Raw genomic sequence first — 15,567 nt, 5'->3', positions numbered from 1 at the left:
AAGGCCTGGATAATTAAGTTATATGCTACAATGCAAGGGAGAGGACATAGAAATTTACTAAATCAAAAAATCTGGAATAGGCTGTTTAAAGTTGGACTGCCTAGGAAAACATGTCTTACATGCTTTAGAGGGTGGTTCTCACTGGAACACTAAGACAGGAACATCCTGTGCTAGCACCACAATCTTGGAATTGCCTCCATCACATACATGCTTCCATCTCTTGAAACAGATACTAGAAATTAATAAAGTTCCCTTCTGGCTGAGAGCCAGAAGAGACCTCCTACTCTCCTATACCTTTCTTTTGTGTGCTCCTATTCCACTGCAACCTAATGAATTTGCATCTATGCTAACAACGTGATCACTGCTGGAGTCCCAGCAGAGAATGAACCCTTATCTCACTAGTGGTAAAACTCACCACCAGTCCACACCTCAGCACGAAGAGCAAATGAATAGAAAAACTTGAGAGTGAGGTCAAAAGTATAAAACATAATTAACAAATTCACAGAATTGTGGAGCTACAGGGGAGAGGCAGGTGGCTTAGTATAACCCTTTATTTTACACAGAAGAAAACTACTGCAGAGAGAGACTATTTTCTCCCAATCATAGTGGCAATGAGGGAATGCAAAACAAAATAAAAATATTCCAATGACTCTTTTGAGTAACGATCACAAACATTAGGTAAAATGACCAATAGTGTAGAAACATCTAGAAAAAAATCCCCTTTCTTTGGAATGTACAATCTAATTGCGAGAGAGAGAATGAACATTAAGTAAAAGGCATACTGTGTAACAGAGCAATAAGCATTATGGAGAAAAAGCTCGAATACAGGGATAAGGGAGGTGATGGGAAGGTTCTATTTTCTTTTTAGATTTATGTATTTATTTGAAAGGCAAAGTGCCGGGGGTAGGAGGAGGGAGCGAGGGAGGGGGGAGAGAGAGAGAGAAAGAGAATCTTCCATCCACTGGTTCACTCCCCAAATGACAGCTACAAGCAGGGACTGGGACAGGAGCCTGAAATTCTACACAGACCTCTCACATGGTGGCAAGGGCCAAAATACTCAGGCCATCATCTGCTGCTTTTCCAAACTCCCAAGAAGAACTGGATTTTAAGCAGAATGGCCAGGACTCGAATCAGAACTCTGATAGGGGATGCAGGCATCACAAGCAGTGACAACCCACTGCACCAGAAAGTCAGCCCTGGGATGACTGTATTTTAAAATAGGAAGGTCAGTAAAAAATCAAAAGAGGTAAAGGTGTAGGTCAAACACTGTCTCAGGGAGAGGTGTCCCCAGCCAGAGCAAACAGCAAATGAAAAATCCTCAAGCAAAAGCATCCCTGGAATATTTAAGGAAAAACAAGGTCAATATGGCTGAGCAGAGGTAGGAAGGAGGAAAGCAGTGAGAGGCAAAGCCTCAGGAGCAGTCAGTATCTTATTTTAGGGCCTTGTATTACACTGTGCAAACTCTAGGATTTTTTGTTGTTGTTATTGTTGTTTTATTTTTTGAGAGAGGAAGTAAGAGATATTCCATTTCCTGGTTCACTCCTCAAATCCCCACACGGGGGCTGGTGTTGTGGCATGGTGGGTAAAGCTACGGCCTGCAATGCCAACATCCCATATGGACACCAGTTTGTTTCCCAGCAGTGCCATTTCTGATCCAACTCCCTGCTAATGTCCTGGGAAAAACAACAAAGATGGTCCAACTATTTGGGCCCCCTGTGGGAGACCTGGAAGAAGCTCCTGGCTTTGGCCTGGCTTAACTCTGGCTGTTGTAGTCATCTGGGGAGTGAACTAGCAGATGGATTCTCTCTCTCTCTCTCTCTCTCTCTCTCTCTCTGTATGTGTGTGTGTGTGTGTGTCTCCCTCCATCTCTGTAACTCCAACTTAAAAATAAATGACTAAATATTTAAAAAATAATGCCCACAATGGCTTCAGAGTGGGGGGTGGGGGGCGGTTTGAAGCCTGGAACTCAGCCTTCAACTGTCTGAGCCACTATTGCTGCCTCCCAGTGTCTGCATTAGCAGGAAGCTGGAATCAGAAGCTGGAGCAGAGAGTCAAACCAAGGTACTCCACTGTGGGCCAGCATCCTAACTGCTTGACCAAATACCTGCTCTAGGCCTCCAGCTTTTCGTGAGAAAATGAACAGTCAAAAGAGGCTTTGATCAGCAGAGTGGTGTGATCTTATTCATTCTGAAAGGTCTATTTTGGATGCCCAGCCAAGAACAATCTACAGGGTGCAAGGATGGAAGCAAGAAGATCAACTAAGAGGCTACTCTTCTGCAATAACTCAGGTGGCACATGATGACTTAGACCACAGTTGTAGTGGACAGTATTGGAAAATGGCTGTAGTTTGAGTATATTTTCAAGGTATAGGCAGCAAAGACTGTAGAGAAGTCATATAAGAAAGCAGGAGTGAAGGCTGACTCCATGTGTTTTCTGCCAGAAGAAATGGAGGATGGAGATGTCAATTATTGTGCTGGGAAGACTATGGTAAGCAACAAGCTTTATACCGGTTGGTTGATTGGTGTTTGTGTGTGTAAGGGGTGACCAGAAGGCTGGGTTGGGGTATGTTAAGTTTATCTACTGTACTGAAAAAATACAGAGGTGCAAGCAGGAAGATTATTCAGGAAACACAACAATCCATGAAAGAGATGATGGTGGTTTGGAACAAGTCTGGCAGTGGAAGTAATGTAAAGTGAATATACATCTGGAGGTGGAGCTCATGCAGCTTGCTGATGGAATACCAAAAGATGAGAGAGAAAGAATTCTACAAAAGTTTTGGCCTCAATAAGCAGAAAGACAAAATTGTTATTAAATGGTATGGGGAAGACTCACAGAAGAGTATATTTGAGAAAAATAAGTGTGGAAATGTCAAGAGGGCAGTCAGTAGTCTAGAGTTTAGGAAAAAGGTATGAATTAAAGATAGACATTTTGGAGTTATTAGTATGTAGTTGATATTTTAAGCCAATAAACTAGGGGTAGCTACTGTGGTAGATGGGTTAAGCTGCCCCTTGGGATGCCCACATCCTATATCAGAATGCTTGTTTGAGTTATGGCTACTCTGCTTCCAATCCAGCTTCCTGCTGATGAGCCTGGGAAGACAGCTGATGCTGGTCCATGTACTTGGCTCCCTGCCACCCACATAGGAAGCCCAGATGGAGTTCTTGGCTCGTAGCTATGTCTGTCTTAGTTCTGATTGTTGCAGCCATTTGGAAAGTGAACCAGCAGATGAAGCTCTCCCTCTCTCTCTGTCTCCCTGTCACTCTGCATTCCAAATAAATAAATACATAGATAGATCTTTTTTTTAAAAAAATGACACAAGAAGAGATAAGATAGAAAAGACATCCAAGGACTGAGCCCTGGGTTACTCTAATACTAAGAGAATGAAGATGGGGAACATAATAACAGAGGAAACTAAGAAGCAATAGACAGTTAAAGTTGGAAGAAAAATAAAAACCTCTGGTGTGGTAGAAATCAGGTGATCAGGTACATCAGAAAGAAAAGATTGATCAATTGTATTCAATCCTGTTGATAGCTCAATAAGATGAAGTCTGAAAATGACCACTGGATATAGCAATGTGGAAGTCATCGGTGACTTTGAAAAGCACACTTTCATTAGAGAAGCAAAGGCAAACTGTTCTATTAAAACGCATTCAGGCGAGAATGAAGAGAGCAATAGAAGAAGAAAGTACAGACCACTCAAGGAGTTTTATTATAAAGGCAAGCAGAGAAGTTTGGTGGTGGTTAAATAAATATGTGAGATAAAGAAAGGTGCTGTTTTCTTTTTTTTTTTTTTCTTTCCAGTTGGACAGTTTCTAAGATGGGACAAGTTACAACAGATTTATATACTGATAGGAATACTTTAGTAGTCAGGGGGAAATTGATGACGTAGAAGAGAGGGGGAAGAAATGGTGAGGCAATGTCCTTGAGTAAGTGGGAGGGAAATGGATCTTCCCACGTACCATTGTAGATAGAAGAACAAACAGTCCATCCACATGAACAAAAATGAACAGAAAAATTAACTGGGTCGAAATGATGGCAAGAGCTTGTGGAAGTACCCTCTTGACTGCTTGGTTTTTTTAGTGATACGGAAAGCATTGTCAGCAGCTGAGAGTGAAGATGAGGAAATCCGAAGAGAGAAAAGAAATGAAATTGTTATCAAATTCATCAATAGATTTAACGCAGTCCCAGCTGGCTGTTTTGTAGGGGAGTGATCTTAAAATTCATGAAAATGGGCCGGCGCCATGGCTCAACAGGCAGCGGCCATTGGAGGGTGAACCAACGGCAAAGGAAGACCTTTCTCTCTGTCTCTCTCTCTCTCTCTCTCACTATCCACTCTGCCTGTCAAAAAAAAAAAAAATTTTAATAAAAAAAAAATTCATGAAAACGCAATGGATTGGCCAGCGCCGCGGCTCAATAGGCTAATCCTCTGCCTGTGGCGCTGGCACACTGGGTTCTAGTCCCAGACAGAGCGCCAGATTCTGTTCCGGTTGCCCCTCTTCCAGGCCAGTCCTCTGCTATGGCCCGGGAGTGCAGCGGAGGATGGCCCAAGTCCTTGGGCCTGCACCTGCATGGGAGACCAGGAGAAGCACCTGGCTCCTGGCTTCGGATCAGCGCAGTGCCCCGGCCGCAGCACACCGGCCACGGTGGCCACTGGAGGGTGAACCAACGGCAAAAAGGAAGACCTTTCTCTCTGTCTCTCTCTCTCTCACTGTCCACTCTGCCTGTCAATAAATAAATAAATAAATAAATAAATAAATAAAATAAAATGCAATGGATTAAGAAAGGAAAACAATGCTGAAAAAGAACAAAGGAAGAAGATGTACATTTCCTAACTTCAAAACTAACTACTGGCCGGTGCCGCGGCTCACTAGGTAATCCTCCGCCTTGCGGCGCCGGCACACCGGGTTCTAGTCCCGGTCGGGGCACCGATCCTGTCCCAGTTGCTCCTCTTCCAGGCCAGTTCTCTGCTGTGGCCAGGGAGTGCAGTGGAGGATGGCTCAAGTCCTTGGGCCCTGCACCCCAAGGGGGACTAGGAGAAGCACCTGGCTCCTGCCATCGGATCAGCGCGGTGCGCTGGCCGCAGTGCGCCTACCGCGGCGGCCATTGAAGGGTGAACCAACGGCAAAAGGAAGACCTTTCTCTCTGTCTCTCTCTCTCACTGTCCACTCTGCCTGTAAAAAATAAATAAATAAATAAATAAATAAATAAAATAGAAAAAAAAAACTAACTACTAAACTACAGTAACATGACAGGTTGTTCTGCCCTAGGATACACATAGGATACACATATAGATCAATGGGATGGGACTAAGAGCTCAGAAATGAATTCCTACATTTCTGGTCAATTGAATGGAGGGCACAGAATAGTCTTTTCAACAGATGGTGCTGGGACAGATTACCCACATGGAAAAGAATGAAGGAGGAGCCCTATCTAACATCATACACAAAAGTCCACTTGATATGGTGCACAGGCCCAATCTAAGAGCTAACTCTTTATGACTCTTAGAAGAATATGCAAGGGCCGGCGCCGTGGCTCAACAGGCTAATCCTCCACCTAGCGGCGCCGGCACACCAGGTTCTAGTCCCGGTCGGGGTGCTGGATTCTGTCCCGGTTGCCCCTCTTCCAGGCCAGCTCTCTGCTATGGCCCGGGAAGGCAGTGGAGGATGGCCCAAGTGCTTGGGCCCTGCACCCACATGGGAGACCAGGGGAAGCACCTGGCTCCTGCCATCGGATCAGCGCGGTGCGCCGGCTGCAGTGCACCAGCCGCGGTGGCCATTGGAGGGTGAACCAACAGCAAAAGGAAGATCTTTCTCTCTGTCTCTCTCTCTCACTGTCCACTCTGCCTGTCAAAAAAGAAAAAAAGAAAAAAAAAAAAGAATACGCAGGAGTAAATCTTTGTGGTCTGGAGTTGGGTAATGGTTTCTTAGATATGATGACAAAAGCAAAAACCACAAAAAGAAGAAGTAAATAAACTGGGCTTCATCAAAATTAAAAACTTTTATGCTGTAAAAAAGACTGTTAAATCATGTAATTTGATAAAAGAACTCTATGTAGAATAAATTAGGAACTTCTGTAACTCAATAATAAAAAGACAAATAACTCAATTATAAAATGGTAAAGCTTCTGAAGAGACAGTTTTAAAAGAAAAGATACAAAAATGGCCAATAAGTCATGAAAATATGCTCAACATCAAGAGCTATCAGGATAATGCAAATTAAAACCACAATGAGATACTACTTCATACTCACTAGCATGGCTACATAATCAAAGGGACAGACAATGACAAGCTCGGTGAAGATACGGACACATCTTCACAATGGTAAAATTGTAAACTGGTATAGCCACTTTGGAAAATAGTTTATAGTTTCTCAAAACATTAAACATAGAGCTCTCTTATGACCCAACACTTCTAGGTATATACTCAAGAGAAATGAAAACCTATGTTTACAGAAAAACTTGCAAAACAAATATTCATGGCAGTATTCTTAATATCCAAGAAACAATACAAATGTCCACCAACTGATGAATGGATAAATAATATGCATTATAACCTAAAATGCAATATTATTCAGCAATAAGAAGCAGTGAAGCACTGATACATACTAAAACTGGCATGAATCTTGGAAGCGTAAGTGAAAGAATTCAGACACAAAATATATTATATATTCCATTTATGTGAAAAGTCCAGAATAGGCTAATCTATAGAGACAGAAAGTAGATCAGCAGTTGCCAAAGGTTGGAGGAAGGTTTTGGAGATGAAAATGGGGAATGACTACTAATGGGTATGGGAGGTATTCCTTTATATTTTTAAAGATTTTAATTGTGTTAAAAAAAAAAACCTCTAAATTTCACCATTGTAATTATTCTTTATTTATTTGAAAGGTATAACACACACACACCCATCTGCTGCAACAGCTGGAAGTAGGTGGCAGGGATTCAACCACTGGGGTCATTACCTGCTGTCTCCCAGTGTTGCATTAACAGGTAGCTAGATTGAAAGCAAAGAAGTTGGGACTCTAACCAGGCATTCCATTATGTAATGTGGGCATCCTATGTAGTAGCCTAACTCACTGTACCACAACATTCACCTGTGTAACTATTCTTTGTTTAAAGATTTATTTGAAATGCAGAATGGGAGAGAGACAGTCAGACAGAAAGATATCTTTCATCTGGTTCATTCCCCCAAATGGCTACAAAGGCTGAGACTGGGCCAGGCAAAAGCCAGGAGCCCAGGGCTATAGCTGGGTCTCCCACGCAGGTGGCAGGGGTCCAAATACTTGAGTCAACTTCCACTGCTTTCCCTGGTGCATTAGTAGAGAGCTGGATTGGAAGGGGAGCAGCCAGGACTTGAACCAGCACTCATATGGGGATGACAGCGTTGCAAGCAGTAGCTTAACCCATTGTACCACAATGCAGGCCCCAGTAACCCAGTAAGAATGTTAAGTGCTCAGTAGTGTTAAGTATATTTACACAGTTGTGAAAGAGATATCCAAAACTTTTTCATTTTGCAAAACTGAATCTCTATACCCATTAAGTGATAAGTCCTCCTGTCCTCTTAGCCCTAGCTCCTGGAGACTATCATTTTGCTTTCTGTCTCTATAAATTTGAGTGAGTGAAATCATACAGTACCTGTTCCTAACTGATTATTCATTTAGTATGATGTGGCAGCATGTGACAGGATTTCCTTTGTAATCTCAAATGTTATTCTATTGTTAAGTATGTGCCACATTTTGTCCATCCACTCACTCATTGAGGTTTCCTTTACCTCTTGGCTACTATGAAAAATGTTACTATAAACACAAGTGTGCAAATATCTGTTTGAGATTCTATTTCCAATTCTTTTGGATATATACTGGCTCATGAAGGCTTCTTTTTAGAATGATGACAATGTTCTAAAATTTGATAGTTAATGGTTGCACAACCATGTGAACATACTAAAAAAACACTGAACTACATAATTTAAATAGGTACATTGTGTAATATATACTAATTATATCTCAATAGAACTAAAAAACCACAACTCTAAAGGCTAAATCAAATATAGTTATCCCAAGGATTCTGACTGAACTAGAAAATCAATCTGTTTAAATAACCAGTCAATAGGTAATTACCTGGCTAGACATTGAAGCATTTTTGGGACATAACCTAAGTGCTCCTTCAGCACTGTACATTATGGAAAGTAGGAAAAAGAAAACTGTCAGTATGTGTCCTTAATTCCTAATATTAAACCTTTTCATATTTTGTGTTAGGGAACACTGTGTAAAAGTAACACATTCATACAAACCACAGCAATTTTGCTCTGTAGGCATGTTATTCATCAGATTTTAAACATTTATTTAGCTATTTGAGAGGAAGAGAGGGAGAGCGGGAGAGAGAGATCGTTCCTATCCACTGGTTCACTTCCCAAACATCCAAAGCAGCCAGGGCTTGTTTGAGTTGCCACTGGAAGTGGGGAACTCAATCTAGATCTTCCATATGGGTAGCAAGAATCCAATTGCTTGAGCCATCATTGCTGCCTCTCAAGGTCTGCATCAGGAAGCTGGAGTTAGGAATGAGAGCTAGGAATTGAACCCTGGTATTCCGATGTAGGGCCTGGGTTCCTTAACTGTTAGGTTAAACATTTGCCTCACTAGATTTTTTTTTTACGATAGGGAAACAAGGCAGGACTTTGCTCGCTTTAAATTCAGATTCACTTTTTTGAAATCTCATTCCCAGTTATTTCACATAGAAGATATTCAAAAGACAGAGATTTATTTGCCTTTATGTTTGTAATAAAAATTATACAACTAAAAAGCTCTGTGTTCAATGTCACTGAATGGGGAAAGAGGTGATAAATTTTTTAAAAAATGGAAAGAGAAAATTTTGCGATGAAGTTGTGCATCCAATTCAGATTCTTCTCACCTCTAGTGGTTTTGCAACAAGAAAAGCTAATGGCAATACAGATGGCCACTGATGCTCAGAAATTCATTTCATCACTTTCTTTTCTACTTTATCCAGGCATTCTCAATATTGTCAAGATTCAAACACACAATTTTAGAAAGATGATCAATGAAATAATCTCAAAGATTTCTCATGGCTTCTTCTGATCAGAGCAAAGTAAAAGAACTTATTTGTCTGATCATTTTTAAAATAATAAGCTCTACACAGTTCATAAAGAAGAGGCAAGCTTGCAAGTCAACTTACACTTCTTATATAACAAGCATTCGTGAGGCAGAGATTGAAACAACCTCTGATCTAATTAAAGAGAAAATTATTTTACAGAAGAGTATTTCTCCTCAGATTATACATCCTACACATTTTAAAGCTTTTCCTAAACAATCTCTCAGGGTTGATTTTAAATGAAGGCTCAAATATAATGAGTTGATTTCAGATTCTTACTACAGATTTTTCAAAGTCCGTCTGTGAGCAGAAGCAAAATTATGAATGGCAATTCGAAGAGTTGAGTTTCCCTCGGAGATATCACAGGAATTGATGACTGAATGTAGTGCCCGATTATATGCTGCAAATAAAGGTTTGCACAGTGGTAAATAATCAAATGCTAAACAATTCTCTTACCTTATTTTCTATTAGTACTGCTTCTCTACTTGTAGTTTCATATTAACTTTACACACTGAATAAATATTTACTGAATATTCAGATATGACAAGCATTCTGTGAGGACATTAAAGATAATGGAGAGGATGAACACAAGAATACTGAACTGAATGTAATACTTCCAAACAGAGGCATAAACAGAATGCCACCCCCAGAAAGATGTTGTAAGGATTGAATAACTATTTGGAAGAGGACAGAAAAGATTTCCAGAAGTGGTAACATTTAAGGTTAACTTTGAAGGATTAATCACAGTAAAAGAAAGAAGACATTATAAGTAGAAAACTCAGCATATAAGGTACAAATGGGTTTTTAAAAATAAGCCACTTATTGGGGATAACAAGTTTGATATGGGGCCTGGGACCAGAGAAAACATGCTGAACATGCCGTGCATTTGGTACTATAACGGAGAGCCGTAGAGGTCCTAGAATTGGGGAATGCCATGACCAGATTTGTGCTTTTAAAAATATAACTCAGAGGACCCATAAGAAACTCATATTACACAGATGAGGCACCAGGAATACAAATACTGGCAGTATTTTCAGTGTGCACATAAGACCTACTTATTCTCTACCCTGTATAAATCAATATATTTAAGGATGAACAGGAAACAGAAACATTAGTGACAGTAAGGATTCCATTTTCTCTAGCTGGGATTTCTGACAGAATTTATACTGCTGTTCCTTTTCCTCAGTGTAGCCTGGAACACCTGGCAGTACAATGTGGATACTTTCGGTAGTGAATCTGTACTAGGTGCCATTAAAGTATTTGGATAACAGGGAATTCAAATGAAGAGTCCTAAAGTAGATAGCCATAAACAGCAAACTGTAATAGTCTGAAAAGGGACCTGGAACCCAAGTCTCTCTACAGTGAATGAGCTAGAAATATTTCCCCAGCATGAATGAGGACAAGAAAGTAACAGATCTCAAAGAGAACTACAACTCACTACAATTATTATTTTGCCTCTTAGAGTTGAATTGTAAAAAGGTTATAATAACCTCTGATACATAGTAAGTCCTCAATACATGCTAAATTACTATTATTTTTATTGTTTTTTTTTTTCTTTAACTGCCATTAGGCCTCAACTATTCCTTTAAGAAACCTACCTCTGTGGTTTTTATAGAAGATACAATTGTTGGCACAGGTATCAGGATGAGCATCCCAAAAATCAGGACCACAACAGCATAGTGGAGGTAAAGTAATATTATATAGCCGCATTTTCTCCTGGATCTGGGCTCGTAAAGCTTCCACGTATCTATAAAAATATAGCATAATCAAGCAAAGTGAGCTACGAGGAAAAGAATGAGCACGAATCCTGATTTTACAACCAGATTTAACTGTTAAAATTGTTTCATATGTCTGCCTCAATTCTCCCTCTTTGTGTTGGGAAAGAGCACTGGGAAAACACAGTGCTATTCTTGAGAGGTATTAATACAATAGAGAAACTTGGCAGGGTTGTGTACGTCTAAATGAGGAAAAGTATAAGAAGACAGTCAGTTCTCTTTTAAGGAAAATGAGAACACCAACTGCCTACAAAGTCTCTTTAGAGTAAGAAGTTCACATAGAACTTTTAAAATTACCTTAAATATTCCTTTTCTCTCTGTTGCTGCTTTTCTCTGGCTCCTTTTATTTCTTCAAGTTGTAACTGGGCTAGTAGCTCACTCATCTTTTCCCCTGAACATGGTTCTTTGTGAAGGTTCAATCTTAGGATCCTCTGCTCTTCAGCATAACTTTCTTGCTCTTTCTTTTTCTTAATTCTGAGAATAAAATCACAACATGGTTAGGGATTTCATAAAATTGCTATTTAAAATTAGCTGTGAGTTCCAACTAACTCAAGAAATTCCCAGAAACAAAGGAGTCAGGAAATCAGTTTAATACTCCAAGAGTATCTTCAAAAATTCCCACTGGCTAAGAGGGTAGAAACTTAATCAATTATGGCGTTTAGTGGTAGAGCCTGTGGGAAGGGACTAAAATTAAATTAGTTTGTTACAATGGCCCCCCAGGATTGAATCCTGGTGGCTTTATATAAGAGACCACAGAATCAAGACCCACATGTGTTCCCTGTCTTGCAATGTGATGCTCTGTGTCACTGCCAGCAAAAACATCACCAGAGGCCTAACCAATGAGGCCTGACTGATCTTTGACTATGAATATCCAGAACGATGAGCCAAAATAAACAGTCTCTACTTTGTAAAGTCAGGCTGCCTCAGGTATTTCATTATAGTGATGATAGGATGACTAATACGCTTTCCTCAATTATTGACTGGATAAATAGACAGAAAAATGGCAAAGATATTATAGAGTTGACCAACACTATTAACCAACTTGACCTGGTGGACATTTATAAAAATACCCTGCAGCACTTCAGAATAGCAGAATACTTATTATCCTATTGCAAAAACTTAGGGGGCCAGCATTGTGGTGTAGTGGGTAAAGCCACCACCTGCAATGCCTGTGTCCCATATGTGCACCAGTTAGTGTCCCAGCTGCTCCACTTCTGATCCAGCTTCCTGCTAATTGCCTGGGGAAAGCAGCAGAAGATGAACCAAATGTTTGGGACCCAGCCACGCATGTGGGATACTCAAAGGAAGCTCCTAGCTCTGGCTTCGGCCTGGTCCAGCTCTGGCTGCTGTGGCCATCTGCAGAGTGAACCAGCAAATGGAAGAGCTCCCTCTCTCTGTTGCTCTTCATTTCTCTGTAACTGACTTTCAAATAAATACATAAATCTTAGGAAATGAGAGGGAGAAGGAATTAGAAGGTATTTGAACTGAATTAAAATGAATTTATTGGATGTTGCTAAAAGTATATACTAGCACATTTATAGCACTGTCTACATCAGAAAAAAAGGGGGGCGATGTCTCAAATTAAAAACCTTAGACTGTATCTTAAGAAAATTAAAGAAGAGGAGAGGCGGCAAGATGGCGGAATAGGCAGGAAGCACACTTAGTCCGGGGGGAGAGAAAGTTTAATATAAGTGGAGATACTGCAGTGTCAAGGAAGAGTAGGGGATGAAACAGCAGAGGAAACTCTTCCGGAACTAGTGATTCACAGTGGACCTGCGTGGAGAGCGTGGGAGCCCAAGTTCGGGACACCAGCGGCAGACTCAACGCACCAGCGCTGGAACGCGAGGTGAGCCGAACCTCCATAGCCCGAGATACCAGCAGGCAAGCGGAAAGAGGAGGCTAGAGGGAACAAGGCTTGAAACTCCGTGGGGAAAAGTTCACCAGGCTAACTAGAAGAGAGAGAAAAAAAAATAAAAAAAGTGACTGATACGGACACAAGTTTCTCTCTCTCCGCTCACCTCTCACAGGCGAGCAAGACAGAGCAGGCGCCATTTTGGACATACGTCATAAGCAGGGCGACCTCAGGTCTGCACCAGCCCTGAGCCTAGCAGAAAAACCTGACTCTGTGGGGAGGGGTGAAATAACAGGAGATTAGCATCTAACTTGGCAACCCAGTGGGAGACTGCAGGAGAATTGGAGCCCACACTGAGGGCAGCAGAGATTCCCTGTGTGGTCCTTGGGAAAGAGCTTCCGATCTCTGGCTCCTGTGGGTATATCATTTGCCTGCTAACTACCTCCAATTACGTTCAGCTGTGCGGAATTACTTCCCTTTTAAATCAAAAAAAAGAAAGAGAGATTTACCACACCTAACCTGGGAGTGTCATCTTTGACACACCCTCAACCCTGAGGAACCAAACACAGCTCTCAGTCCACACTCATCTCAAGCCTCTAAGGCTCCACTGAAAGCAGACAGTCCACTTAATATAGAGCCATAGTGTAACAAGAAAAAACACCACAGTGAAGAAACCAAATATCTCCAACATGCCAAACAACAAACGCAAAAACCAAGCTAACAAGAACAAGGAAGAAACTATGACGCCCCCAAATGAAAAAGACACCCCAATTCAAGATTATGAAGATGATGAGATCGAAGAAATGCAAGAAGCAGATCTCAAAAAATTGATAAGAACATTAAGAAGTTCTCAAAAACAAATTCTTGAACTACAGAAATCCTTCATGGACAAGATAGAAAATCTCTCTCGTGAAAGTGAAATATTAAGGAGGAATCAAAATGAAATGAAACAACTAGTGGAACAAGAAACTCTGATAGTGACTAGAAATCATAATGAAATGAAGAGTTCAATAGATCAAATGACAAACACATTAGAGAGCCTTAAAAACAGAATGGGCGAAGCAGAAGAGAGAATATCAGACTTAGAAGACAGAGAACAGGAAAGGAAACAGGCAAACCAAAGAAAAGAAGAAGAAATTAGAAATCTAAAAAATATTGTCAGGAATTTACAGGATACTATTAAAAAACCCAACATTCGGGTTCTAGGAGTTCCTGAAGGCATGGAGAGGGAGAAAGGATTAGAAGGCATTTTCAGTGAGATACTAGCAGAAAATTTCCCAGGTTTGGAGAAGGACAGAGGCATCTTAGTACAGGAAGCTTATAGAACCCCTAATAAACATGACCAAAAGAGATCCTCACCACGACATGTTGTAATCAAACTCACCACAGTGAAACATAAAGAAAAGATCCTAAAAGGTGCAAGAGAGAAACGTCAGATCACTCTTAGAGGATCTCCAATTAGACTCACAGCAGACTTCTCATCAGAAACCCTACAAGCTAGAAGGGAATGGCGAGACATAGCCCAGGTACTAAGAGAGAAAAACTGCCAGCCCAGAATACTATATCCTGCAAAGCTCTCGTTTGTGAATGAAGGTGAAATTAAGACTTTTCACAGCAAACAGAAACTGAAAGAATTTGTTGCCACTCATCCTGCCCTGCAAAAGATGCTTAAAGATGTGTTACACACAGAAACACAGAAACATGGTCACCAATATGAAAGAAAGTAAAGGAAGGAAACCTCACAGCAAAAGATCACAGGAAGCTCAATTTCTCTTTGACATAGAATTAAACTCTGATGCTCTGTTAAAGCAATGTGTTAAAGTAATCTATTATGTTCTCTTGATGTCTGTTAAATTCTAATTGTTCAAAAACAGCTGAATTTTTATTAAGAGCTATGGGTTATTTAAATATGTGCTTTTTTCAAAAATTTGAATATCTGCTGCTCATAAAACTAAAGCGTTGTTGGTTCTGTGTTTAGCTGTCCTCCTATAGGTCCCTATGGACTTTTTCCAGCCACTTTTATTGTATTCAGTACTTTGGGATGGCTCTGTAAACAGATGAAGCCAATAATGTATTAACAGTACCAACTGAGAGAAAGTATGGTTAACTGAGGTTACTAAAAAGAAAAAGCAATTCAAATCAATTGGCAATCTACAAAAAGAGTTAAAGATTTTAAAAGCTATTATTAAAATTGCTATATTGGTCTATTATGCTATATTATATGTGTGTACATATTGTATGTCCACATGGGGAAATTTTATTAAGAGTTTTATTTTAAATGGCTTATAGATAAGATTGTCCATAAATTTAAGCTGCTAAAATCAATCAAAGATACATTTTAATTTGTGGGACCTGAATCTGTGTATCATATGTTTTAGACTTGTTGGTAGAAAGAAACTAAAAACATTTTAGATGGTTGTGCTTAAGTTTACTGGCTAAACAAACTACACCATGTTAGATATTTAAGAGGTGTTTTCAAATACATGATTCTTAAAATTTATAGAAGGCATTGGACCTTCTGGTAAATGTTTTCTTAAGTTGTTATCTAATGGTTGAAACGGTTTGCTAAGTATTCATGTGATATTGCTATTGTCAGCAAGCGATCTAGGACTTGCTCCCTCATTTCTCTATTCTAAGCCCAACTTGTTCTTTCATTTCTCTATTCTCTTCAAGGTAGGAAACTAATTCTATTATGAAGGAATCTCTAGGATGCACAATTTAATCTTTAGACCTTATAAAAGAGATGGCTAACATTTTTCTGCAATAGCATAGCCAAAATAAGAACTCAAATAATAATCTCATAGCTAGATTCACTTCGCCATCAGCGAAGTATACAGTAAG

At 40.2% G+C, this 15,567-nt stretch overlaps 2 protein-coding genes across 5 annotated transcripts in view; both read right to left on the bottom strand.

Annotated features, from left to right (window-relative positions):
• SLC37A2 (solute carrier family 37 member 2) overlaps positions 1-9,444 on the bottom strand; it is a 56,498-nt gene extending 47,054 nt beyond the window's left edge. Inside the window, exon 1 of the mRNA XM_062197265.1 lies at positions 9,379-9,444. The gene's annotated coding sequence lies outside the window, so the exon portion shown is untranslated. The remainder of the gene's footprint in view (positions 1-9,378) is intronic.
• CCDC15 (coiled-coil domain containing 15) overlaps positions 8,061-15,567 on the bottom strand; it is a 93,535-nt gene continuing 86,028 nt past the window's right edge. For 2 of the 4 annotated variants that reach the window (XM_062197261.1, XM_062197263.1), the window contains exons 14-16: positions 11,172-11,348; positions 10,698-10,846; positions 8,061-9,499 (exon numbers count right to left, since the gene is read on the bottom strand). In XM_062197261.1, coding sequence (XP_062053245.1) covers positions 9,378-9,499; positions 10,698-10,846; positions 11,172-11,348 — 448 coding nt within the window. In that variant the 3' untranslated portion in view covers positions 8,061-9,377. The remainder of the gene's footprint in view (positions 9,500-10,697; positions 10,847-11,171; positions 11,349-15,567) is intronic. The other 2 variants (XM_062197260.1, XM_062197262.1) reach the window with 2 other exon arrangements.

This window comes from Lepus europaeus, chromosome 7 (assembly GCF_033115175.1).
Source record: "Lepus europaeus isolate LE1 chromosome 7, mLepTim1.pri, whole genome shotgun sequence".
NCBI lineage: Eukaryota > Metazoa > Chordata > Mammalia > Lagomorpha > Leporidae > Lepus > Lepus europaeus.
Note: the sequence above shows the minus strand (reverse complement) of the source record. Positions and strands in the feature narration are given on the sequence as shown.